The 26,145-nt window shown below is 37.7% G+C and overlaps 1 protein-coding gene across 2 annotated transcripts in view; it reads left to right on the top strand.

Annotated features, from left to right (window-relative positions):
- KIFAP3 (kinesin associated protein 3) overlaps window positions 1–26,145 on the top strand; it is a 71,823-nt gene that overhangs the window by 24,958 nt on the left and 20,720 nt on the right. For both annotated transcript variants that reach the window (XM_019470490.1, XM_009273292.2), the window contains 8 exons: window positions 1,111–1,211; window positions 6,674–6,782; window positions 8,122–8,234; window positions 9,183–9,348; window positions 9,554–9,679; window positions 10,071–10,169; window positions 11,675–11,760; window positions 21,872–22,061. In XM_019470490.1, coding sequence (XP_019326035.1) covers window positions 1,111–1,211; window positions 6,674–6,782; window positions 8,122–8,234; window positions 9,183–9,348; window positions 9,554–9,679; window positions 10,071–10,169; window positions 11,675–11,760; window positions 21,872–22,061 — 990 coding nt within the window. The remainder of the gene's footprint in view (window positions 1–1,110; window positions 1,212–6,673; window positions 6,783–8,121; window positions 8,235–9,182; window positions 9,349–9,553; window positions 9,680–10,070; window positions 10,170–11,674; window positions 11,761–21,871; window positions 22,062–26,145) is intronic.

The following is a 26,145-nucleotide window of genomic DNA, read 5'->3' as shown; positions in this document are numbered from 1 at the left end:
AAGGCACGAATTTGCGTTGTCAGGATAAAGGCATCATATCCTTGCTGCTTAAGGGAAATTCCAGCTCCCAATGATGTATGCAGAAGAAAAATTTAACTGTGTTGGTTGCTGTTTGAGGTCTCGATGCTTTGCCAAAATGTTAAACAGATATATTCTAACTTAGCTTAAATAGAAGTAGAAGGTAGGATATTTCTGATCAGTTGTGTAAGAACAGTGAATATATTCTGAGTTGATGATCTTATTGCATCCTGGTCTAACTAATATAAACATTCAGATGAGTGTTTTATCCCATATATAGCCACTATCCTGCTAATGTAGAGCTAGAGGAGAGCTCAAGAGAATGCTCAGCACAGACTTTGGCAGTGAGTCAGGATCAAACATGTCTGTGTTCTTAACAAACACTTGTACATTTGTCAAAGTTGGTTTTATAGAACCTTTCAGTTAATGTGAGTAGGCCGTGAAGTATTTAACTGCTCCAATTTTTCTTGAGAATCTTTCTCTCTTTGGTGTAAGCATTAATGTGAAAATATACTATTGTTGTCTTTGAAATGTACCAAACACAAAAGGCACCCACAGGATGATAATATCATCTAGGCTAATAAAACAATCAGTGTGTGACTTACTTGAAAGGCACTGAATTCCTTCTACAACACTTTTTGGTGGTAGTTGTTATTTTTCTCTCTGGCATTGCTGCATTCTTTATAATTTCATTTGGAGACAAGCTTGTTGTTTCAACAGGACTATCTACGGCTAATTTGGCATTACATTTGATACTTAATTTCCTAGCTGGAAACTGATGAAGGCTTTCCCTGGAGGGCCTGTCATTGTTAAGTGTTCCTTTCACAAAATATATTTCTTGCAAAGTGGGGTTAAGGAAATGTTTTGAGGTGCTGGAGAGAAGGGGAGTAGTTAATGTTGCCTTTGTTCCCTCTTTGCACAAATACATTGTTCATTTGGGTAGGCCAGGTGAGACCCTTTCATTAATGTTGCATTTCTAATTTAAATTTTCCCTCTGTTAGGATTTTTGTGCTTTTTGTTTTCCCCCTTTAAATGTTTACAGTACTTAAAATACCAGGCTTCTATTAATACGGATTTTTTTTCTCCTTCTAGCAAATGAAAACTACAAACAAGTAGCAATGTGTATTCTGTATCACATAAGCATGGATGATCGCTTTAAATCAATGTTTGCATACACTGACTGTATACCACAGGTATGTGCTTTTATATCTGATGAGGTGGTAAGATGCATCTTTCCCTGTGCTCGTCTTTTCCTCACTCATAGCAGAGCACGCACTGACACCCACAGGTGAAAGTGGGAACCACCACAATGCTGCTGAGTCGGTAGTGAACCACCTACTCATTGGGCAGTCTGAGTGTTCTTGCTGTCTTTTAATGGTCCCCAGAAAAAGGATAGGTGACACGTTCTCTGTCAGTGCTGCTAACACTTGAGCTGCATCAATGAATTGGTAAAAATACAGGTGACCTGATACATTTCTAGAGAAGATCGGGAATGCTTGAAAGAGATTAAAGCTTGAGCACAGCAGGTCCTTAGGGAACCTCGTGGAAAGTATTTCCTTTACTGTTTTAGAAGACATTCTTTTCTGATCCCATTGGGTATCAAAATTTCAATGTCTCCGATGTTACAGGATATGAACTGGAAACTAGCCAAGCAGTGTTACGTTGCTACGTGACAATTCCTTTTCCAACTGCAGGCATGCACAACAGGGGGGACTTGAAGACTATGGAAGGCTCTTCACCGATCTTTCAGGCTACAGTTTGTTGCATGACTTCTTGTCTCCGGTCATAGTCTTTGATCCAAGCACAGACACAATATCATGGGTTTTGGGGATTTGTTTTGGGTTTTGTGTGTGTGTTTTTTGTGTGCTTTGTTGTGTGCTTTGTTGTTTGTTTGTTTGTTTGTTTGTTTGTTTGTTTGTTTGTTTGTTTGTTTGTTTGTTTGTTTGTTTGTTTGTTTGTTTGTTTGTTTGTTTGTTTGTTTGTTTGTTTGTTTGTTTGTTTGTTTGTTTGTTTGTTTGTTTGTTTGTTTGTTTGTTTGTTTGTTTGTTTGTTAACAAGTACCAAATCCTCTCTTACTGATCTTTTTCTCAGTCCTGATGAGGCTGGAGTTGAGAAAGCCTGTGTTGCATAAGTGTAAAAGCTTGCCGGTAGCTTTTTCAGAATTGCACCGCGGTATCTTCTTTCCTGCCAAACATGTTTTTAACATCAAATACATCCAGAATGGGAAGTTGCCATGGAAAGTTTTCAGAATGTCTCTAGTCATTGTCTCATGACAAAAATGGTGATGTTTTTCCAAATACAGGAGGATTTTGGAGAAGAGAGAGGGGAGAACTGGTGGGAATAACTAGTACATGTTACAAAATGGTCTTGTAAACATCCTGCTGACTGCCTTTTCTGCCACAAGAAGCAAGTATACGTTAAGGCATTTGCATGATATAAGGGACCTGCTTTGTTCTGAGCAGTTACTGGCCAAAGCAGAATTCATGCACTGTGTTTCAGGGCTCGCTTATGACGTGCTTTCAGGGAATCTTGGCATGGGTCTTAGATCTCCAGTGCCAAATGTAAGGGGCTGTGGAAACTTCAGTGATATCATACTCTGAGCTTTGGTGAACATCATTGTTCTGATAGGCAGTGACTGCTCAAAGTAGTGCTTCCAGAGCTGTATCCAAAGACTAACAGAGCAGGAAACAAGTCTGCTGCCTTCATTGGACTTTGGCTATAACTACAGAATTCGAAGGATACCTATGGCTATTGATGCTTCAGTGGTTGATATAATTATTCACAGATCACATCTGCCAACTGTTCAAAAAGGACAAGCTGGACGATCAGAGCTTGAATTTTATTAATGAATGTTCAAAATTAAGACAGTTATTAAAGAAGACGGAGGTGGCAGAAAACATGGGAAGTGGATAAGGCATCAGGAGAAGAAAATGACCTTTTTAAAAGGAGTCCCTGACATCTGATTCTACCCTAGAAAACCAAATTCTCTTTTCAATAGTAGCACATGCCCTTCTGTGGGTTTGTTTTCTTTTGAGAAAAGATGTACATCTAAACTGGCAAATACTCAATAATGAATGTTTAGCTGTTGTAGAAAGTTATTGGAAAATCCATCCCCTGTTGTCATTTGGAACAGGCGAAGTGCTTGACAAGGGCTTGCGCGTGCTGTCCCAGGTAAACATCCTTGTGGATTGTAGGAGTTAGTGGGTGCTATTCTAGTAACAGTTAAAAGTGAGTATTAACAGTTCATTCTTGTTTAGACCTCAGCAATGCGTGTTTTGTTTAAATAGGTGCAAATGCCATCCAGATGCTTATAAAAGCCTTTATTGGTAATAACCTGGCCAATCAAAGGGCATGGTTAGGCAGTGATGTCATGGTGATATTTAATATTTTACCACAGAGCAGTGTGCAAGTTCTCCACAGCTACCCACATGTTTTCCACCATGGTTGTCCTGTTTGGCCCCTCTTTGATCTATAAGCTTCTTTTCAGCTTAATGCTGGTAAACGTCCTCTCTTGACAGCACCCTTTGCTCCTGTCCGCCATTATCTGCTGAAGTTCAGAAACCAGAGCATCACTTCAAACAGCAGAGTTAGGGAGTAGCCGGTCAGGAGAGATTCCTGAGGCATGCAGTTCTGGCATAATCATTCAAAGATGTTTGAGCTGGGCTTGGGGAGGGGGTTGGACAGAGGTGTATGTGAATGGAGAGCTGTGGGGGTTGGCCTCTGGTCACTGGTAAATAAGTGAAGGCAGGTGCCAGAGAGTCTAGACACAGTGATTTCAGTCCTGGTCTGTGGTATCTGATACTCAATATGGGACTTGTCTGATTGAACACTACTGCCTCTTCATTGCACATGCTGCAGTCTTTTTACTGCCTTCCTGTTAAATCAGTAAAAGATGACAATGGACATAGTAAAAGCAGAACAAATTTAATTTTAATATTTCCTATTTGGCAGCAATTACTCTTCCTTTTGAAGTGGCACAAGAAGCAATCAAATTAAATGAAGACATAATGGGAAACATGGAGCTTGTACGAAACTATTATTTTAAAATTTGAACGGCTTTAATTGAAACTGGATATATTTTTTTCTTTTTATAGAGAAGTAGTTCAGTAATTAACAGTGTAATCCCATCTTGTTAAACATCTAATTTCCACAGATTTTGTATTGTGTAAGTAATGAGAATGTTTCCCTTCAAATTATTTGAAGGGTTTTAAAAATCTGTTTTTAAAGGTTTTGTAACAGAAGAATTGCAGGGGGTGATTTCTGAATGCTCATGTTCTACTTGTTAAGTGGCAACTTTCTTCTCTGGTTAATTCGCTCTTATGTGACTGTCGGGCTTACGGTTTTAATAAACTAGGGATTTTATAAGTTCTTAAAACAACCTAGGGAAACCTGATTCTACCTTTTTAAGAAAGGGAGGAAGAAGTCAGTGATAGCTTTTAAATTAGTGCATGAAAGTCCCAGAAAAATAGATTAATAACTATTTGTAACCTATTCAAAGATGTTTGAGCTGGGCTTGGGGAGGGGGTTGGACAGAGGTGTATGTGAATGGAGAGCTGTGGGGGTTGGCCTCTGGTCACTGGTAAATAAGTGAAGGCAGGTGCCAGAGAGTCTAGACACAGTGATTTCAGTCCTGGTCTGTGGTATCTGATACTCAATATGGGACTTGTCTGATTGAACACTACTGCCTCTTCATTGCACATGCTGCAGTCTTTTTACTGCCTTCCTGTTAAATCAGTAAAAGATGACAATGGACATAGTAAAAGCAGAACAAATTTAATTTTAATATTTCCTATTTGGCAGCAATTACTCTTCCTTTTGAAGTGGCACAAGAAGCAATCAAATTAAATGAAGACATAATGGGAAACATGGAGCTTGTACGAAACTATTATTTTAAAATTTGAACGGCTTTAATTGAAACTGGATATATTTTTTTCTTTTTATAGAGAAGTAGTTCAGTAATTAACAGTGTAATCCCATCTTGTTAAACATCTAATTTCCACAGATTTTGTATTGTGTAAGTAATGAGAATGTTTCCCTTCAAATTATTTGAAGGGTTTTAAAAATCTGTTTTTAAAGGTTTTGTAACAGAAGAATTGCAGGGGGTGATTTCTGAATGCTCATGTTCTACTTGTTAAGTGGCAACTTTCTTCTCTGGTTAATTCGCTCTTATGTGACTGTCGGGCTTACGGTTTTAATAAACTAGGGATTTTATAAGTTCTTAAAACAACCTAGGGAAACCTGATTCTACCTTTTTAAGAAAGGGAGGAAGAAGTCAGTGATAGCTTTTAAATTAGTGCATGAAAGTCCCAGAAAAATAGATTAATAACTATGTTGTAACCTAAATATGTTGAGTTTTTGTTATTTGGGGTCCATTTGGAATGACAGCCTGCTATCTGGTAATAGATAAACATACAGAGTTGCTGTAGTAAAATACTTTGGAGTGAAATTCCTGCAATCCTATTGTCACTTTTCCCCCCCCCCCCCCCCCCCAAATGGATTGTTTTCTTACTTTCTCTAGTGTTTAATGCATTACAAACTGTCTTTCCACCAGGGGGCAAGCACACAAATATTTAGTGATTAGTTGTTGATTTCTTCTCCCCCCACCTCTTTTTGACACAGAGGTACATTTTTTGTATCTTACGTCCTGCTTATCTTTAGGTTCAGTTGTTTCTACTTCCAGTAATCTCAGTCTTGTCATCACGCTGCTTTGCATTATAATCTTGATGTGTCTTATGAGCTGAGCACGTTTTAGGAGCAAATAGAATGATGTCCTGCAGCCTGTCAATGAGGAATCCATGCAACTTGTCTGCCATGGTTAGAAACAGAGAAAAAGAAATGGATGTATTTGAGTCATGTTCATATATTTAATATGCCACTTAAAATGTTTGTATTGAACAAAATGAGACTAGATAGCCTGTGATGTAATGGACAATACAGGCACCAGGTGCATAAAATGATGGCAATCCATAGGTTATTTGCCTAAGGAATCATCTGGGAATTCACTGACGCTGAAGAGTTGGAACAGCGTTATAGGCGATTGTCTACTTATGTTAACCCAGGTTGTTCTGTCCTGTTACCAAAAGAATAGGACTAGTACTAAGAAGTCTTTGGTATATGGCAGTGTTCAGCTCTAGCAATGGAAGCTACAAAGATAAAGCACATTGTTGCAGATACACCACAGCTAATTTACCTATCAACAGAGTAATCTCAAAGCAAAATAGTAGTAGAATTATTCTGCAATTAAGTATCTGTTTACAGAGTCATAATTTTATTAAACAACCAGGTATTAATCCAACTTTCTGTGGAACTAAATTGGTTTTTTTCTATATTAAATCTACCTAAACTTTCAAAACAAATTTATCCATTCACAAGTTTAAAAAACAGGAAAAATAAAAAATTCAGTGGTAGCAATAAAATGTAACTAACCCAAGTTACTTTAAGGTGATGAATGACTGCCGTTTTTGGCACTTTATAAGCATTGTTATCCCCAAATAATGGAACCATACATCTTGTGCCCTTGACCTTTTTAACTACTGTGCCTGTAGAAATGCTGAATATTAATTAAAAAAAAAGCTACTGTAGTTGACATCATAACATTCCTCTTCTAATGCTTTGGAAAGATTAATGACTTAAGTGTGTTTGTGTTTCTTGGCAGTTAATGAAGATGCTTTTTGAATGTCCTGATGAACGAGTTGACCTGGAACTTATTTCTTTCTGTATTAACCTTGCTGCTAACAAAAGAAATGTACAGCTTGTCTGTGAAGGTAAGCATACTGAAATTTTACTCTTTTCTTGGAGATGACAACACTGTTTACATATTTTTTATATACTTACATATATAAATTATGTATATTTGAGTTATTTATACATTTATATATGTATTTTTAAAAAGTAAAATGCACCTGTTTGGGTAATGTTTGCAAGCAAATGGCCACATCCTCCCCAAAATTGGTCTTGGTGGCAAGAGTGACACTGAGCAGCCACATATACCCACATCTCTCATGTGCATGTAGTTCTGTAAAACACACTGATGGCACTACTCTGGGAAACTATGACTGTATGGAGAGATCGAGATTTTGTTCTACCTGGTGCCTAAAATCCATCTTTGGCTAACCAGCGTTTCACCTGCCAGTACCAAATTAATAGTACAGTAATGTCATTTAGTTGCATCTTTCCATTAATTTTTTTTCAAATTGAGCATCTTTTGGGTTCTAGTATTTTGTTACTTGGTATAGATGCGTTCTGCATTTCATGCTCTCTAGATTGCTTTTCAAGTTTCATTACTTTCATACTAGCAGTTTCAAGTGGAACATTATTATTAAGTAGCTCTAATTTTCACTTGTGCTCAAAATTTTCACTATGAACTACTGTAATAAATTGCTAAACTTCAGAAGGGACAATTGCAATCAATGGATTCTATGGCCAGCAATTCCACTTCAAAATTGTCTGCATGGCTCCGTAGAAGGGGGAGCAGGGAGATACAATTTTATATTAAAGGTAGCAATTAAATTCAAGCTAGTAGCACTTATTAGATAGGCAAGGTGATAATTTGGAAACATAATGGTAACAGTGGGACTTACCCTGTGCAATCAGGTACTTCAAATCTGTGTATGTCTGTTATGTGTATTCCCACATAGTGGTCTACATGACTGGTAAATAATCTTGTAAAACCATGACAACCTATTTATTCTGTGGAGTGGGGAGAGAAGTCTCTGAGCTAGTGCCAACAGCTGTGCTGCATCTCCACTAACTGCACTGATGATAGGGTAATAGTTCAGATCTAGAACCTTTCTTGGTCTGAAAAAATAACTAAGCACACCTGAAGCATTTAGTTATTTATCTGACTTTAAGTGTCCCACCAGTACATATGGTCATAGTAGTTGTTTTAGAGAAGCTATAGAATTTATACAGAGCAGGTCTTGTCTTTTGAACTTAAACTTGGAAAAAGAAATAGTTCCTGTCTGGATTCTTCACTTTTTCCTTTTCAACTTTTAAAAGTTGAAGGTGTGTTTTTTTTGTGTGTGGTGTTGGCTTTTTTTGATCGGCCAGTACTTTCCTCATTTTTTTATTTGGAGGATTTCCGAAGTGTTTGTTTCTTTTCAGGAAATGGTTTGAAAATGTTAATGAAGCGGGCTTTGAAATTTAAGGACCCATTGTTAATGAAGATGATTAGGAATATTTCACAGCATGATGGGCCAACTAAAAGCCTGTTTATTGTAAGTACTATCTATTACCTAATGTGGTCTCTAATTCTTCCTACTGGAAAAGACTGGCTTTAGAGAGCTGCTGTGTTTTGTCTTTACAGGGTGTCCAGTTTAAGTTTTCTTGGCTGTTATGAGTTAATTTATGTCTTGTTTTATAAGGCAATCTCAGTTGGTAGATCAGGGTTTGGATCCCTCACTACAGGGAAAACAGGTCTTAAGCTGTATCCAGTAGGTCCCTGTTCCGAAACAAACAAAAACAAGCAAACAAAAAAAACCCAACTGCTGGAGTGCACATCATAACAATTAAGTTATCGTAAATCTCCGCTTTTAGAGCTAGAGGGCAAAATAAAGTGGGTTGTTTTTTTTTTTTTTCACTCTGCCAAGTGGTTTGTATAAGTAGATATTCTAAAACTTGGAATACTTAATATTCAGTTAACCATGTAAAGCTGCCCTTTCAAAAGAAGGGGGGGGAACACAACATCCTAATTGTGGAAATTTTGAGCGTACTGTTAAAATGAAGATTGAATATCAAATTGTCTTAAAGCAGTATGGAATTAGTAAGTAGAATCCATGACGGCCCTGTTAATGTCCTGTGAAAACCTTGTAGTTATTTCTCAAACTCTTCAGGAAGAGGACTCCATTACTGTCACTAATGTGGTATGATGTTCGCTGTTGTCTTTCCCTTATTTTCTAACAGCTTTCTCAAACTGTGTGTGTAGTAGCTACTTTTGGACCATCTGAACAAATTATCTACATCTCTTGAAAGTGAAAGGATGGAGAGGAAGAATGCTGAAATGTTTTCTTGGGTCATTCTTCAACTGAAATTGAAACTGCCTTATTAGCCCTCATTTCAGGAGAAAGGTCTCCTTAGCATTCTTTGAGAACTAGTTTTGATTTGACCAAGTTGTGAGTTCTGAAGAACCCCAGAACCTGTAATGTTTGTTGCTGTATTTTCTTTAGGATTATGTTGGTGATTTAGCAGCTCAAATATCAAATGATGAAGAGGAGGAATTTGTGATTGAATGCCTGGGAACACTTGCAAATTTGACCTTACCAGATCTGGACTGGGAACTTGTACTGAAAGAGTACAAACTGGTTCCATACCTCAAGGATAAACTAAAACCAGGTCTGTACAAAGTTTGGTTAGTCTTTCAAAGTAGAGTCTCTTGAAGAATACTTAGAGTGCTCTTTCAGAGTAGAGCCTGTTTATCTTTATGATTTGTGATTGTTTGGGGAAACACAACACTGTAGAACAGAATCATATCTACAGATAAATATACAACTGCCAAGAATTTCTAAGAGGTAATACTTTCTGCCTTCTGATTTACCAGGTTCTGCAGAAGATGACCTTGTTTTAGAAGTGGTGATAATGATTGGAACAGTTTCTATGGATGACTCTTGTGCTGCTCTGCTGGCTAAATCTGGAATCATTCCTGCGCTCATTGAGCTTCTAAATGGTATATTGCCATGTTTGACTTCATGTCTATTTTTTCAGAGAAGTTTAGTTGACGTAGCTGTGCTGTAACTGAATGCACCATTCATTTTCTCTTGCAAGGCAGGGGTAGGTGTTTTGTATATGAAAGGAGGAGCAATTACTCCGTTACTGACAGAGAGATACTGGCTAGGGGTGTAATAGATTTGATTTTTCCCACACCTCCACAACTCCTGCTGCAATCTGTGGCCTTTCTGCTTGACTGTAGCAGGGAAGAAAACACTCGTGTTGTCAGGAGACGAAATCTCATGCATACCATTGAATTGTCTAGCTGACATGTAAGAGCTGGGCTTTCTCTAAGCATCAAGAGCGTCTAGTTGTGAGATCTGAAGTTGTGGGTGTGTTTTTCCTTGCAGCTCAGCAGGAAGATGATGAGTTTGTCTGCCAGATCATCTATGTATTTTATCAGATGGTCTTCCACCAAGCCACCAGAGATGTCATTATCAAGGAAACCCGTATCTTTTTTTAAAGATTAAACATCTAGAATCACAGCACTTAATTTACCATCACTGATGTTTGGGCTATATTTCTCTTGCATAAACCTCCTGATCTCAGAGGTTTCTTTGTAAATGGTTTATTTCAGCTGAATAAAAAATCCAAGCAGTGTATATAGAGGGACTGCAAGATTAATAGTAGAGATTAAAAGTTAGTTTGCTTTGAAACAGGGAGGGTGGTAGGAGGGGGTTCACTGGACCAGATGACCCAGTAGTTCCTATCCCATCTAAATTGCTGTGTGAATTTGTTTTGCAAATCATAGTCAAAATCATAGTCCATAGAAAAACTTACATATAGCATAGACAAACTTCTTGCACTGCACCATTATGCATATATATTGCATAGTCTGAAGTTATGTGCATTAAAATACTTTAATGGCATTCTTTCTTATATCAGTCTAGACAACATAAATAATGCCTGCTCTGTATTTTTTGTCCACCTAATTGTTCTTTGAATTTTATGTTTAGCATAAGTCTCCCAACTTCTTCCTGCTATGGAGACTTTGATTTCTGTTCCTGGCTTTCCTCTTTCTCCTTTTTTTGCCTGTCTGTTGATGACTGAATCTGTTTTTCAGTTTCCTCGTGTCATGGATCTATCCAAATTTTTTTGTATGGTACCTATAACTCTTATTCAGTCTTTACTAATTGTTCTTTCAATTACTGCTGATGTTGAACTTATTCAGATGATATGAAAACTGTGGAAGGAGACATTAGCTGTCTTTGTGAGCCTTAACTGAACGTTAAATTTTATTGAAACATAAAGAATAGGTTGAATAGGGCCCTTGTAGGGATAGCAGATTAGTGATTACTTTGCTAACAATACAAGGTCTACTTCTTAATGTCCTTTTTCCTTTGAGCTCTGTGGAATATCCAAGAAACCATTCGGGATGTTGTTCTTTGTCTCCTGCTTGGACTCCTAGGTGGCTAGCTTTGGCTAGCTTTAAAAAAAAAATAAAATTAAAAAAAAAAAATTGCATCTTTCTATATCTGTAATTATAAAGCACCAACATTTGAACAACGCTTTTCTCATTCAATTTGAACGAGACTAGTGTTAACCTATTGTGGAAATAAAATTATCTTCAATATTTTTGAGACATATACATTGGAAACCTTTTTTAAAATAAGGAAAGTCCCTAAAGATTACAAAAGTAACAGTCTCAAAAGATTAAACCATTCCACAGAATCTATGCCTTTTGGACTCAAATATTAGGTGCATGGATTTCCTGTAACAGATCAGAATGTATTTTCTTTGTAAGGAGCATGTAACTTTTCTTCAGCAATTTTGAAGAATATTTGGGTATCTTAAAATGTGATTTTAAAAAAAAAAAAGTGGTTGGGGGAAGGCTGCTGAACTTAACACGTGTGTTAGAAAATTCCTGGCTATGTTTCGATGAAATTTGTGCAGTCGGAAGATCCCAGGGCTGTGAAAAAAAATACAGCTTTTATCCTTAACAGTTTCTTTCCAGAGGCTCCAGCATATCTTATAGACCTGATGCATGATAAAAATGCTGAGATTCGCAAAGTTTGTGACAACACTCTGGATATTATAGCGGTAGGTGTGATCTTTTTTATCATCTGTCCTTCAAGAACCTCTTTACGTGAGATAATTGTAAAATAACTAAGTAGCAACAACTTGCAAATTGAGAATATTTTTCATGTGTAACTTTCTAATCACATAAGTAAAAGGTGAATTTTCATGAGACAATGACAATCACTAATCTAGGCTGTGTACCAAACTTCCAAAAAGCGCATATATACTTTGAAAATTCATACCAGTTAGCTTTACACTACAGACACTCTTAAAGAGTGCTTTTATACTTAAATAAATTAATCACATTACATAAGTATGTTAAGCTTTTATTATTTCTTAATTCTCCAAACAAATGGCTCTTGTTACCCAGCAGCTTTTATTCAGGTTTTTCTACATCACCTGATGCCAATATTTGTTTCAAAAAGAAAATGTGGGTGGTGGTCCTAAAGCTGGTTGTTTTCTGCTGGGGAAACAGTCAGTATAATATTGAACTTTTTAGTATTGTCTTCAACTCTTAGATAGGTTTCCTTTAGCTACATGACTTAGTTTGTCCAACTATCCATTGATCACAATACACTTTTGGGACAGTTGTTTTGTATTAAACTGCTAATTTGGAAAAAAGAATACTAAATTATGAAGTGCTATTGCTTTATCAGCTCTTATAGCATGTATAATCTGCTTCTGCGGATCCTCGACTGTAGAAGCATTAATATTTTCTATGGTGTTCTTCATTGAAGTAAAGACATTGTGAAACTGATTCCACTTAAAAGTTGCATTTCATTGTTAAAATTCCTCCTGGTCTGTTTAATTGGATTGACTTCTATTGACAAAAAGAAATTTCAGCATTTCGTAGTGTCTTAGGATTGTACAGACTGTACATCCTTTTGGATGTAGAGTAGCTATCATGAAATTAAATCTTAAAGCCAAAGAGAACTTAACTATGAGTCAAGAGTAGTGTCTTTGACTACCTTAATGCTTTTCCTATCATCTACTTAGTTTCTTCTTTAGTTGAATTACGCATATTGCAGCTTGTTCTCTGAAAGGTTTAATATAGCGTAAGACCTATCGGAAGATCCCAGGGCTGTGAAAAAAAATACAGCTTTTATCCTTAACAGTTTCTTTCCAGAGGCTCCAGCATATCTTATAGACCTGATGCATGATAAAAATGCTGAGATTCGCAAAGTTTGTGACAACACTCTGGATATTATAGCGGTAGGTGTGATCTTTTTTATCATCTGTCCTTCAAGAACCTCTTTACGTGAGATAATTGTAAAATAACTAAGTAGCAACAACTTGCAAATTGAGAATATTTTTCATGTGTAACTTTCTAATCACATAAGTAAAAGGTGAATTTTCATGAGACAATGACAATCACTAATCTAGGCTGTGTACCAAACTTCCAAAAAGCGCATATATACTTTGAAAATTCATACCAGTTAGCTTTACACTACAGACACTCTTAAAGAGTGCTTTTATACTTAAATAAATTAATCACATTACATAAGTATGTTAAGCTTTTATTATTTCTTAATTCTCCAAACAAATGGCTCTTGTTACCCAGCAGCTTTTATTCAGGTTTTTCTACATCACCTGATGCCAATATTTGTTTCAAAAAGAAAATGTGGGTGGTGGTCCTAAAGCTGGTTGTTTTCTGCTGGGGAAACAGTCAGTATAATATTGAACTTTTTAGTATTGTCTTCAACTCTTAGATAGGTTTCCTTTAGCTACATGACTTAGTTTGTCCAACTATCCATTGATCACAATACACTTTTGGGACAGTTGTTTTGTATTAAACTGCTAATTTGGAAAAAAGAATACTAAATTATGAAGTGCTATTGCTTTATCAGCTCTTATAGCATGTATAATCTGCTTCTGCGGATCCTCGACTGTAGAAGCATTAATATTTTCTATGGTGTTCTTCATTGAAGTAAAGACATTGTGAAACTGATTCCACTTAAAAGTTGCATTTCATTGTTAAAATTCCTCCTGGTCTGTTTAATTGGATTGACTTCTATTGACAAAAAGAAATTTCAGCATTTCGTAGTGTCTTAGGATTGTACAGACTGTACATCCTTTTGGATGTAGAGTAGCTATCATGAAATTAAATCTTAAAGCCAAAGAGAACTTAACTATGAGTCAAGAGTAGTGTCTTTGACTACCTTAATGCTTTTCCTATCATCTACTTAGTTTCTTCTTTAGTTGAATTACGCATATTGCAGCTTGTTCTCTGAAAGGTTTAATATAGCGTAAGACCTAACTTACGCTGCACAATTCTATAGTCTATTTTGTCTTTTTCTGTTATACTTACTCGTAATGCCTTCTAATTTAATATTCATCTAAAAAAAAAGAAGTAAAATGTTATATCATTTTCTGTGTTGGAACTCTTTTTATCTGGCTCTGTTTTTGCTTCATGGAGCTATGGAATGAAAATCGTGCTCCACACTAAGAGCTGCCGCTGACATTCATTAAGAGCAAGATTTCGACTAAGATGAATTTGCACTTAGTACTTACTTATGATGGGCATTATGTTCAGCTTACCAAGATGAATTATTTCCAGGGACATCTCCAGTGGAAACAGTAGAAAGATTTTTATCTTCTGGGTGAGGCCAGACAATCCGAGTGCTTCCAACGCTTATTTTATCTTGGGGCCAGTGCAATTTCCAAGTGTCTCAGGTGTTGATTTGTTCATATGGGGAAGCTTTACAACGTGGTACATAGTAGTACCTAGTTACTGAAAAATTATATTAGTAATATTAAGCAACATTTATTTTATAGAATCTAGAAGAATAAATACCTTAAGACATAGCTTCATATTCAATATTAACATCTGAGTAAAATATACTTGGCTTTTTTTTTCTCCCTAAGAAGAGGTCATCTTTTTGCTAGCTGTGAATAAATGAGGAGTGCTATGGTAGTGGATGGGGAAGGCTTTTCAACTTGCAAGAAGCACTGGATAGAACTTCTAGGGCCTTGAGGAGGAATAAAGGGAGGAAATGATGTGGTACTGCTGTTACTGGGGATAGGGGAGAAGATATCAAGCACATACTGAGAGTAGTTTGCATGCTGGTAAATTATTTTTTTTCTGTGGTTGTGGAGCAGTGCCACACTTAGAATGGCATTCACTGGTAAGTTAGAGTTCCCTTTCTGAGAAGGTTTTTTTAGCTTTATTATCTAGTTGTTGGGTTATAAGTTGCATAAACCATAACTAACACCATGCCCCTGTGGGGAACGGGAAGCACAATATGCTTTCTTTTCTGGAAGACAGAGAGAACCACTAATTGATTGCTTTTTCAGCAATGCTGTAAGCTGGTTGCACATTGTCTCCCACTACCAAAAATCACAGGCAGAAAAGGCAACATGTTCTAGATGGTGATGGGAGAAAATATGAAACAGTAATTTATCAGAACCTCAGATCTTGATAGGTGTTTTGCCATTCAGCTCAGATGATATGGTAAAGCAGCCTGTAAACACTGAGGTTTTTGGTTGTGTGGCAGTCTTACACAACCAGTGCCTTCTGAGGTGTCTGAACAGACGGTCTCTCTAAGATCAGTGAAACTTCTTATCTGTGCTAAATCCACAACAAGAAAAACTTAAGTTTTCAGTCTTGTTGTTCCATACATGCTGACAGGATTAGTTCCTCTGATGTAAATCAGAAACTAGATGTTGGAGAAAAGAGATTTGAAAGTAATTTCTTCTCGGGGAGACAAATGCTTCTTTCACTCATCAATAAGCTCTATATAGTGTGATTGAAATAACACTGAAGAAAATCAGATGCCTTATAAGCCTTAGGGGAGATTTGCTTTCTGTACTAAAGTAATTGTCACAGAAATTATGGAAATGTTACACTAGTGATGATTTGTTTAATATAGCTTGGCTGGACTCTGCCATTGATGAACTGAAACAGATGTGCTGCTTTAGCATAGTATGTACTGGGGAGTCTCAGCTTTGCGCTGGTAGATGTGAGAGATCCCTTTTGTTGAAAAGAAAGTCTGCGTTGATAATTTAGGAATGCTTCAGTCTCATGTCATGTGCCGAGCCTTGACACCAAGCAGCTAGTTTAGTGTACTTGTACACCTAAAGCGGGACAGGTCGCATGGCTCAGTTGAAAGCCTGGAATCAACAGCTGCTGTAGGAGTCTCAAGTAAATGAAGCTCCCTTTTCCTCTGACTCAGAAGCCTGGACACCTGCAACTCAAAGCTTGTGGAAAGAAATGTCAGCTTACTCAAGATGGTTTTACTCTGTTCACCTCTGACAATATTGTCAAGAGCTGAGGGGGTTATTTATCTTTCAGGTTTCTCATCCTTTTTCTGTTTCTAGCTCAGTCTTATGGCAGTTAAATGATTTTCCTCATTTAGTCAAAGGATATTTAATTAACCATAACCAGATCCTTGGACTATGTAGTCCGAGCCTTCCCCCTCCCCCACTTCCCCCCATTTTCCTATTCAGTGTTTTTACAGCTTTGAATCCAGGCCTGCTGTACCATCTTGTTTCCCTTATGATCAAGAGTGGATTATTATGCTTCCTGCAGAAGCAAAACGTCTTCTAGATAGCTACAGCATTGTCCATGTGATTCAGGAAGGGCCTCATGCCTGAGGTGTTTTTCCAGCCCTCGTTCTTTGCCCCAAGTATTTGTAATGAATGCCAAACAATGTTTGTGTTAATGAACGGTGTGCATCTTTCCCTGTTAGCTAAGTGCCCTGACACAAATCCTCCATATTGAAAATGCTGGAATTTCACATACGAAGCAGGAATGTGCTGTGAACCCTCAGTGCTCTGGGATTTGGGGCCAGCTGTGGAAGATGTTGGCCAGCTCTCTTAGAATCAAGGAAGAGCAGACCACAGGGATTTGGTGGGGGCTTTATTTGAATAGGCAGCATACTCTGAAAACAGATAACCTTTGACTCCAGCTTGGTGTCCTCTTTCTATGAAGAGTGCTGTAGTCACTCCAGGGGAAAAGGTTCTCCCTTCACTTGTCAAGACTCCCCCTTTCTGTGGTGTCTCTTGTTCCCCTCTTATCCTCTAACAATCGTGAATACAGAGAGGAGGGCAGAATTGCAGCTAGGGTGTGGGGCTGCAGGCTGAACTGTTGACATGTTTTCACTGATAAAATTCTGCATTGTTAAATTTGCAATCAGTCTGCTTTGGTGCTGGTAGCTTTTTGTGGCAAAGAGCATGTGCCCAGCAGAAAAGGCTCTACCTGGACTAGAAGAATAACCACACTGTAGGCAGCATTAGACAGGGTAGGCGTGTCCTGATAGGTTTATGTGAAGACAAAAACAATCTTGGACAGATTTCCTTCTAGCATTGGTGCTTGCTCTTTGGAGTTGTAAGACTAGGAAGGTGAGCCAAACCACTGATCTGTTACTTTTGTAACAGCTTGCCAATGAGATACCTTACAGGCTTCCAAAGGAGAGAAGAAAAAAAAAAAAAAAGGTTTCTCTCTTTAGCTATTGACAATATAGGAACCCTGTGGATGGTGTGCATTTTATGTAGGCACCTAAATTTAGGGGGCATTAATGCTTACTCTTTTCTCTGCCTTGCCATTAGTTTCATATTACAGGTTTCTATTAGCTTCCCATCAGAATTTATTTAGTGATGAACCTGATTGTGAAGAAGTGACTGTACGTTGCACAGGTGTAAGTGGTAGAAGGATTTTTTTGGCCTGTGAATGAATTGCCCTCTGGTGGTACTTACCCTGAGGTAGGTGTCATAGACACCTGCAGAAGGTGATCCACAACATCTGTTTCTCTCCTTGGTTTATAGAGGCACATAGTTCAAATGACAGGCCTAACTTTTGGATAGCTAGACAAGATAAATCTTTTCTTTCTTAATAAATGGTTAATTTAACCTTTCATGTAAACTGTGTGTTTTAGGGATGGTTAAATAATGAAGAATGTAACATATCACCAACTACAGCCTTGAACATAATGAGCATTCTACTTACTGTATAGCAGTTTTAGTTTAGCATGAGGAATCGCATCAAATGAACCCTATTACAGACCCAATTAAAGGGCAACCACATTAAAGTGAAAAGGAAAATCTGTTTTTCATCAGCTGTGAGAGAACACAAAGCAGATCTGTGTAGCTCTATGTTATCCTATAGTGTGTTAATCAGATACAAGGTGTGACGGAAGCCAGTGACAAAGGGGACCCCTGATAGGGAACAGACACGCTCTGATAATAGGCCAGTTAACGCTTCATAATATTTCAATGGTTCAGTAGTAAACAAAGTTGGAAGTAGAACTTCAAAAAGGATGGCACATTCCTCGCAGAGTCAAACCATACATCTTCTATGACACTTTTGGATTTATGGAAACCGAATGTTAAAAACAGTGATGTCAGGGAGCTCCAAAGAGAATAAAATCAACCTTCAGGATTCCTCCTTTTATGTTTCTGGACATGCAATACTGGGGGGCGGCAGGGATGGATGGACAGGGGGTTGGAGAATAGGCACATTCTGTCCACCTTCTTGTTCCCCCACCCGAGGCTTTTCTAGTAGCCTAATATTTAAAAGGACTGGAGGGCACAAAGCTATGTTTGTATCTCCATGTTGTTTAGTTTTCTGTTTCATTTTTGCAGGAGTTCCATAGTAAAGAAGGTGTGCTTCATGTGTTTAAAAAACAAAACCCAACCAAAATGAAAAAAACCCATACAAAAAAAAGTTTTTAATAGCTCAAAATATAATTACTGGAGGACTTGCTGTGTTTTAGGGAATTGTTTTGCTCTAAACTTCTTTAATTTGATTTCTTTGTGCCTTTTGGCTGTAGTCCTGCATTTACAGCTTTTCTTCCATTCTGATGTTATTCCATTAATCATTTACCCAGTGGTGTTTCTGCACGCTTCTGTGGAAAATCTACAGACGTATTCCTGATCTAGCAGTACTTAACGTCAGCACAAAAAAAGTTCATTTCTGTAAATCGTTCTAGATTATTGCAAATCATCCTTTTCTAGGATTGCTGCCAGAATGAAACTCCTGGCAAAACTGATCGTTGATCTGATTCTGGTACGGTCACTTCTTTGTTCTTGTTGCTCATTCATAGTGAAATGTAAGGTACAAATGTAACAAAGTAGCCAAACTGCTTGAACAGATAACTTGTGATTTTTAAGTAATGTGTAGATATGCTCAATCTTACAGCTGCTAATTTGCCATTCAGTTGCTAATCCTGTTTTCCAAAATTTAGATGAATGATTGAGGTAAAATAGCTGGGAGTTTTAAGCCTCTTAATATAGGATGGGAAATGTAGAATACATAGGAATATTCTGCCCTGTTGTCATTGTCTAAAGAAAAAATCAGTTAGGATCTGAGAAATGTTAACTGATTTTTTTTTTAGAAGGATATAAGAAGTTTATGTCTATTTGTGACAGATGTTCAGCATGTTCAGTCAGTGGTGTGGAATGGAGCAGCAGTGTTGGGCAAGTGGGATTCATCTGGGGTTGTAATTTTGGGAAGTTTAAAATGTTTTCAAAGTGCATTTATGGTAAATGTGAATTAGGTAATTTAGCTGCTGGCCTTTCTGCTTTTGAGAACTTTTAAAGGTAAACAAGGTAATGTAAAAGGGATTCAGCTTTCCCACATATTAGTCTAATTTGCTGTTTGTTAAATTTGTTTATTTTCCCCCACTTCTTTGCAATCATGATTTCTGGGAATAGTTTTCTTAAGACTGCAGTGTGATCTCTGGCAGTTACAAGGTGTTTCTCTAAAGCTTGTAAGTAATTCACAACTGCTGGAGGCTGACATAATAGATAGCCCACAGTTTAGCTCTGGCAGATGCAACAAAGGAGATGTTTCCAAGATGCTGGTCAGATGTCATCATTGAAAGTCATGCCCTTTCACTTTTTTTATGGGTCATTTTATAAATCTCGGTGATGAGCTTGCTTTTTCCAGGGAAACTCTTGTTTTGCACTGTTTTTTCTAGCTTTTTCCTTTTAATCGAGAGTGGAAGTGGGGGGAAAAGATCAAGAGGCAGGAATAGCAGGAGATGTTCTTTTTTCCAAACAGTATGAGGCATAGGTGTGTGTGTGTTGTTTTTTGATGTTTTGGGTGTTTTGTGTTGTTTTTTCTTTCTCCCTCCCTAAGGTTGCTGCATTACTGTATGGCTGACAGAAACCTGGAATTTTGCTTGAGGCCACTGAGCACTGAGAATATCTATAGATCCCACAGGTGATATCTGCTCTGTGTATGGGGATTATACAGGAGACCAGGTTTTGAACAGGACTGCTTGTGTGCCAGGATGGTGCGGAGGAGAATTAGGTCTAGTAATTAGTGTTGATCAGAGGTGGAATTAGAGAAATTTAGAATAATGCCACAGACTGATCAGAGCCCCAAATCTGCAGGTACTTGCATGGATGTCCCATCAAAAGGGAGTTTATATTCTGCTTTAAGCCAAGAGAAACAAACTTGTCATTTCTCTAAGTAAAACAAAGTTTAAAAACCCATTGCCATAGAATAAGGGTTTGTGGTTGCACAATGTGACGATTCCCCATGAAGTCTTGAATGCTCTAGATACTTGTTAGTGATGTCAGAGAAGCCTCTGCCAGAATGACAGGGCCAGCTGGTTTTTGTGTTATCGGCCAGTCAGAAGGGTGGAAAAGGCACAGGGTAGAGAGTGTTACCTATGTCAGATTAATAGCAGTGAATACAAGGTAGGTTGAATATTAAGTCAGTTTGAAAGCTCAAGTTTGGTCTATAGGGGTTTCAGAAGTTTAACCTGAGCTACTGAACCACTAAGCGAACTTATTCTGTCTTCACTGCTATTTTTTGACCTCCGGATATAGACAGATCTCCTTTTGCATGTCTAGCTGGAGCAGTTTAAGAAATTACCACTTCCGCAGCCAAGGCATTGTCGCTAATTGTGTGAACACTCTTCATCTCCTTCAGGGCTAAGTAAAACAGATTTTAAAAACCTTAAACTATTCCGGCTAGATCTCCAAGGAAAGTCTGACTAGATCATGTGTTAGCCAACGTGAGAGTTAAGAAATTATTTTCAGTTTTTCTCTCCTTTGTAGTTTGGTTAGAAGGCAGTGAAGTAGGACCTGTTTCATGAGGATATTTCTTCCCACAAGTAGAAACACTTTGGTTATGAATGTTATTCTTGTTCACAATCCTGTGATTAAAAAAGTACTAACTGTGGTGCGTTATTTGCGAATCTTCCCAAATGGATAACATCTGCAGATTTCATATGTTGATGAATTTCCTATAGTTAGCTGTGCCCTATCTTTCCAGTAATATTGAGAAACTGAGTATTATCCACAGGTCTCTGTTCCCTCAGTGGTAATCAACAGCCCACATAGTCTGGTCTGTTTAGAAGAGCCTTCTAAACAGCTAATTGCAGTGACCATAGGCTATGTCACTTCCTTCTGATGGTCCTTTATATTGAATATCACATCACTTGAGTGCAATTAGGCTGTAATCCAGATTGAAATTTCATGCCTACATTTTGTTTCCATAGTGGCCAGAACCTGTATCCTGTTTTCCTCAGCTTTCTGGAGAAGTTCCTCTCAGATTTTAGTTTTGTATCTTGGATTCCCATATCCTCTTTATCACCAAAATGGTACACAACATTTGTAGGTATTCAATATTAAACACAGAAAACCATTACAAAATTTGACATGAAGTTGAAAATTAAATCCTGTCTTATTGGAGCTCATGAAACAAAATAAAGATTTATTGGTTTTATCACAACCTTTTATGTTGTATTTTCTAGTAACTAGTTGTCCTAGTGAATGCTCATCTAATGAGGGCGTACAGGGTATTTGGCCAGTGTTAGTAATTAATTACTGAAATCCCCCTGAAAATTGGCAGTAATTGGCTCTTCTTGATAAACCAAATGAGGTGACTGATGATGATGGAACTTCCCTGCTCAAAGCAGGAGTTTTTTCTGGATGGTGTAAAGTTACAGACCATGAAGGGAAGATTGTACTGCTGCATGTACAAAACCAGAATAATGCCTAGCGCTTGCAAAATCATTCCCTTGTTTGCTCAAAGTACTCTGCAAACTGAATAGAGGATTTAAGTCACTGAGCCCTGAAACTTACATCTTTCACTGACGTTAAATTCCTCTGCTATTTCCTGTTAAACCAAACAGCTTTGTCTATACTTCATCCTAAAATACTGTGTGGTGATTTTTAACAGGAATATGATGAGGAATGGGCTAAAAAAATCCAGAGCGAGAAATTTCGATGGCACAACTCTCAGTGGCTGGAGATGGTGGAGAGTCGGCAGATGGATGACAGTGAGCAGTATCTGTACGGTGATGATCGTATTGAGCCCTACATCCATGAAGGGGATATTCTGGAAAGACCTGACCTCTACTACAATGCAGGTAAGGCAGTATATATTAGTATTCAGGACTGGGATTGCTACCTCTGTGTTTGGAATGGGAGCTTGACCTGGGGCTATAGAGAGAATCAGCTGACTCAAACCAGCGGAACAGTTACACTTTTGTGTCACTGGGAGCAGCACTGATGCATGCTAGCCAGGGATAGGCTTGTCCTTGTTAGGATGTTAAAGGTGGATTGAGTACTGTATATCCATGATCTTTATGAAGCGTTACAGGTCTTCAGAAATATGAGTAGACCTATCTCAGAGAGCTAATGGACTATGATGACTGATTTGAATAAAGGTGGCCCAGCCTTGTTCTTCACACTTATTTCTTGTGTCCATAGCTTGTTTGCTTTGCAAACACAAACCTTTTCTCATCCCTGTTAAATTCATAGCTATGGGATTTGATGCTGAATTTTGTTCTGCCTTGTGTGTTAGTTCTGTAAGGGAATTTTTATTGCAGATCTTGATGAAAGACTTCAGTTGAGCCACATCAGACTTTCAGGTTCCTTAGCAGAGGCGATGATTCCGTGACTTTCAGCTAATCTGTTTGTATGATTTTTGCTGTCATATATCTAGGGAAGCATGTGGATCTCTTCTGTAAATACTTTTTTTTAGTTCCTCATATTAAAAAGTTTTATTACTTGATAATTTGAAGAAGCTAGTTAAAAAAAACCCTAAATTATTCTTGAGTCATGTTCTTATTTGAGATTAACCCTAATACATTTTCTAAAGAAAAAAAGACATTCCTCATCATTTTGCTTAATCCTGTTAGGAGTGCATAATGGCACAGTTCTGGGGGATCTCAAGTGGAATCTGCTCTGTCTCTCCTTCCGTAAAGATGTTGTAGTTACTAAGAAAATAGAAGTTGCCATACTGCATGAAGACACTGATGTGTTTAGTCCAATATTGCCAGCTGTTTCAGAGGAAGGTTCAAAAAAACTCTGCAGGAGACAATAATGAAGTAATTTGCCCACTGGATAAACGTCTTCATAACTTTTTGTAACTAGGAGTTGGCTTATGCTCTCAAACTTGTGGTTTTACAGCCTTTTCGAACTCCTGGATGACTGTGTGCCCATGGATATTTTTTTTAATTGCTGGGTTTGAGTCTGTGGGTTTTTATTTTCCACATAAGTGTCCAGTCCTTTGCTATGAAGCATGAGTCACAAAACTCTATGACTCTGGATGAATTTGCAGGAATAGTAATAAGAAAAACAAAACCACTAAAACCCATAAGCTTTACTTGTAGTTGCTGTGAGAAAATAGTTGTGCAAGATCTCAGTAGCATTTCAAAAATTATTCTCATAGGATATCAGAACTTAAGGATTCTTTTTCTTCTACTTTTGATTACATATGTCAGCCATAGCAACTTGCCTTTTTAGTGGTATGTTTTTCCCTTTTGAATCCTGTAGCTTTATCGTGCTCTATTAGACCTACAAGGTTAGCAGTGTGAGCCATGTGTTGTATGGTACCAGGGTCTTTTATTACATCAAGTCTCCTTCGGGCTTCCTGAGTTAAAGATGTGCCAGCATGCCTGTTGTAGTCTCCCCTTTACAGGTCTTAATAATAAACCTTTGCTTATTTCATAGGGCCATTTCTTTTCCCGATAGTGTGATCTGGAGATGGAGTGGCACCAGTAACACTGAATTTCCTGGCTTTTAATCATTTATGATACAGGCTTAATGTTATTTGAACAAAGATTTTTTGTGTTGGAATTGCTATTTGGCCAGGAAGGAGAGGCAGATTTCCAATGATATGTTCTGCAGATGTTTGAAAAGTGCTTTTGTTTTTAAAGGTATAAGAGTATGTGATTATATTCAAAATACGGATTCACTTCTCAGGTTCCTTCTGACAAGTACCAGTAATGGTGTGCTTCTGAAGTCTGCTAGATTTATACTTTAGAGATGTGGCCAGAGAGGACATAATATTCCTCTGAAAAGGCTACAGATTATTGTACCAATTGGAGTAGGCATTTGGGTTTCTGAAGGACAGAGCATTACTTAGTCAAAAAATAACAAAAATACACATTTTTGTGCAGTCAGAAATTAAACGCTTGTATTTCAATTTGATAATTTTAGAAATGACCTGCACTGATGGCTGATGCTCAGTACAAGTGTCCTCCCCATACAAGCCCTAATAGTTCTTGAGTTCACTGATGGCAAGATGAGTTCCTTATTGCAATGATATACCAACATCTCTTGCATAGTGATTTAAACCTACATGAAAAACTTGGTAGAATCTCTGAAGTTACCTTCATGAGCTTGGTGTCTCTCTTGCTCTGAAAGTATGTAACGCTAATTTATGTTGAAATGTACATGACAGATGTCCTTTAACTGTGTAATCATATTATATGCAGCTGATGCTATCCATGTGCTTTCATTTTCCTATAAATTCATGTGAGCCATAACTGTGTTATGGTTTGAATGGTAGCACTCTTGATTGAAGACACTTTAAGTAGTGGTAGCTCTAGCCTCAGAGTTAAAATGTAGTGCTTTCTTTAAAGATAGATGTTATTTTTAATGTCTCTCTGCTTTCCAGTAAGTTTTAACCAAACTTGACTGTTTAAAATACATAGTCACTTGAATTGACTGGTTTTGATCTGCAGTGCTGCAGGTATAAAAGTTCTAATGTTCCCCCTCATTTCTTTCCTGTGAAAAATACAGAATAGGTGGTGAGGTAGGAAAACTTGGCACAAGTGTTAATAATAGCCATTTGAACTTTCCTTTTTCGTCGGTCATTTTGCATCCATATGATATCACAGAGCACTCATGTCTCGCTTGAACATGCTGAAAGACAGTAATATCGATCTGTGCCAGATTACTTGCTTGTCAAGTAATACCCTTTCACATACTGTATACACATGTATACAATTAGAATATAGCCATTTACAGCTATCTTATGCTGCTAAAATGTAGTCTGATCATGGCTAGCATTTTTAATTTACAATCTGTTGCGTTGTATTCAGTCACTTTCCCATGAGGTATTATCTTCTAAATGAATCTCTGTAGCACCTCATCAAATGTCTGTTAGAAATCTAGATGTGTCAATTCTATTCCTTTTATCATTTGTCACTATATTATCTTCAAAAAACATCAGGTAAAGTCTTAAAGCACAGGGAGATTTGTTTGAATGCCTGAGTCGTCATCTCTAAGCTCTTGTGTCTGTAAGTAACTTTCCACTGCTTCCTGCACAGGCAGTTTTAGTAGTTTTGAAACCACAGAGGTTAAGTTAAGTGGCCTGTGACTCCCTGGATCTTATCTCTCTTTCTTTAAAGTGGAATGGCATTTGTAACTTCCTAGTCATTAGTAAACTATAACTAATTAAAGTATCAGTCTGAATGTACCTGTTTCTGCCTTGTTTTTATTGGGATGCTTTCTGCACTGCAAGTCTGGGATCATTTTCATACAGTAATGGAGATGAACTGATGTAGGGCCTGTTTTAATGAAATAGCTTGTTTTATCTGATTAGAGCCTAATACTAGTTACCAAGTAAGAACTGTGCCCTTAATATTAACAAGAAATGTGTTTTGTGAATGGGAACAGGAAAGAGTTAAGCTGGGCTCTCATTCAGCTGGTGTCAGTTCACTTCAAAAACACTCTGGAGTTACACTGATGTAGCAGAGGGAAAATGGTAGCCCCTGATTTTCTTCTCTTCCTTATAAAGCAAGCAGAGACTGTGAAGCCTTTAAGGAATACTACTGGCTTTACAAATACCTGCATCTTCATATGCCGGTGTTTTAATATAAAAGAAGCAAAAGAAAACTGTAACCTATGTTCTTGAGAGGATGTCATGTGAAAAGACCACCCTTTTAGGAAATAGCTAGAAGACATTAAAATATGGGGGAGATGAACGAAATAGGTTTGAAGTTGCTTTCCTGTTTTTCTTAACCAGTTTTAGGAGATACAGTGGTGAAGGGTAGAGTCTGAACAATTAAGACCTTTGCTGCTCTTCTATTTTCATGCTGCTGGCCCAGATTAATGTTTGACCCTTCTCATTACTTTTTCTCTGGGCTCACTTTCATGATGGGTCAGTGTTGTGGTTTAACCTCAGCTGGCAACTAAGCACCACACAGCTGCTTGCTTGCC

Source organism: Aptenodytes forsteri, unplaced genomic scaffold (assembly GCF_000699145.1).
Source record: "Aptenodytes forsteri isolate BGI_AS27 unplaced genomic scaffold, ASM69914v1 Scaffold95, whole genome shotgun sequence".
Taxonomy (NCBI): domain Eukaryota; kingdom Metazoa; phylum Chordata; class Aves; order Sphenisciformes; family Spheniscidae; genus Aptenodytes; species Aptenodytes forsteri.
This window is presented reverse-complemented; position numbering and strand designations above follow the sequence as displayed.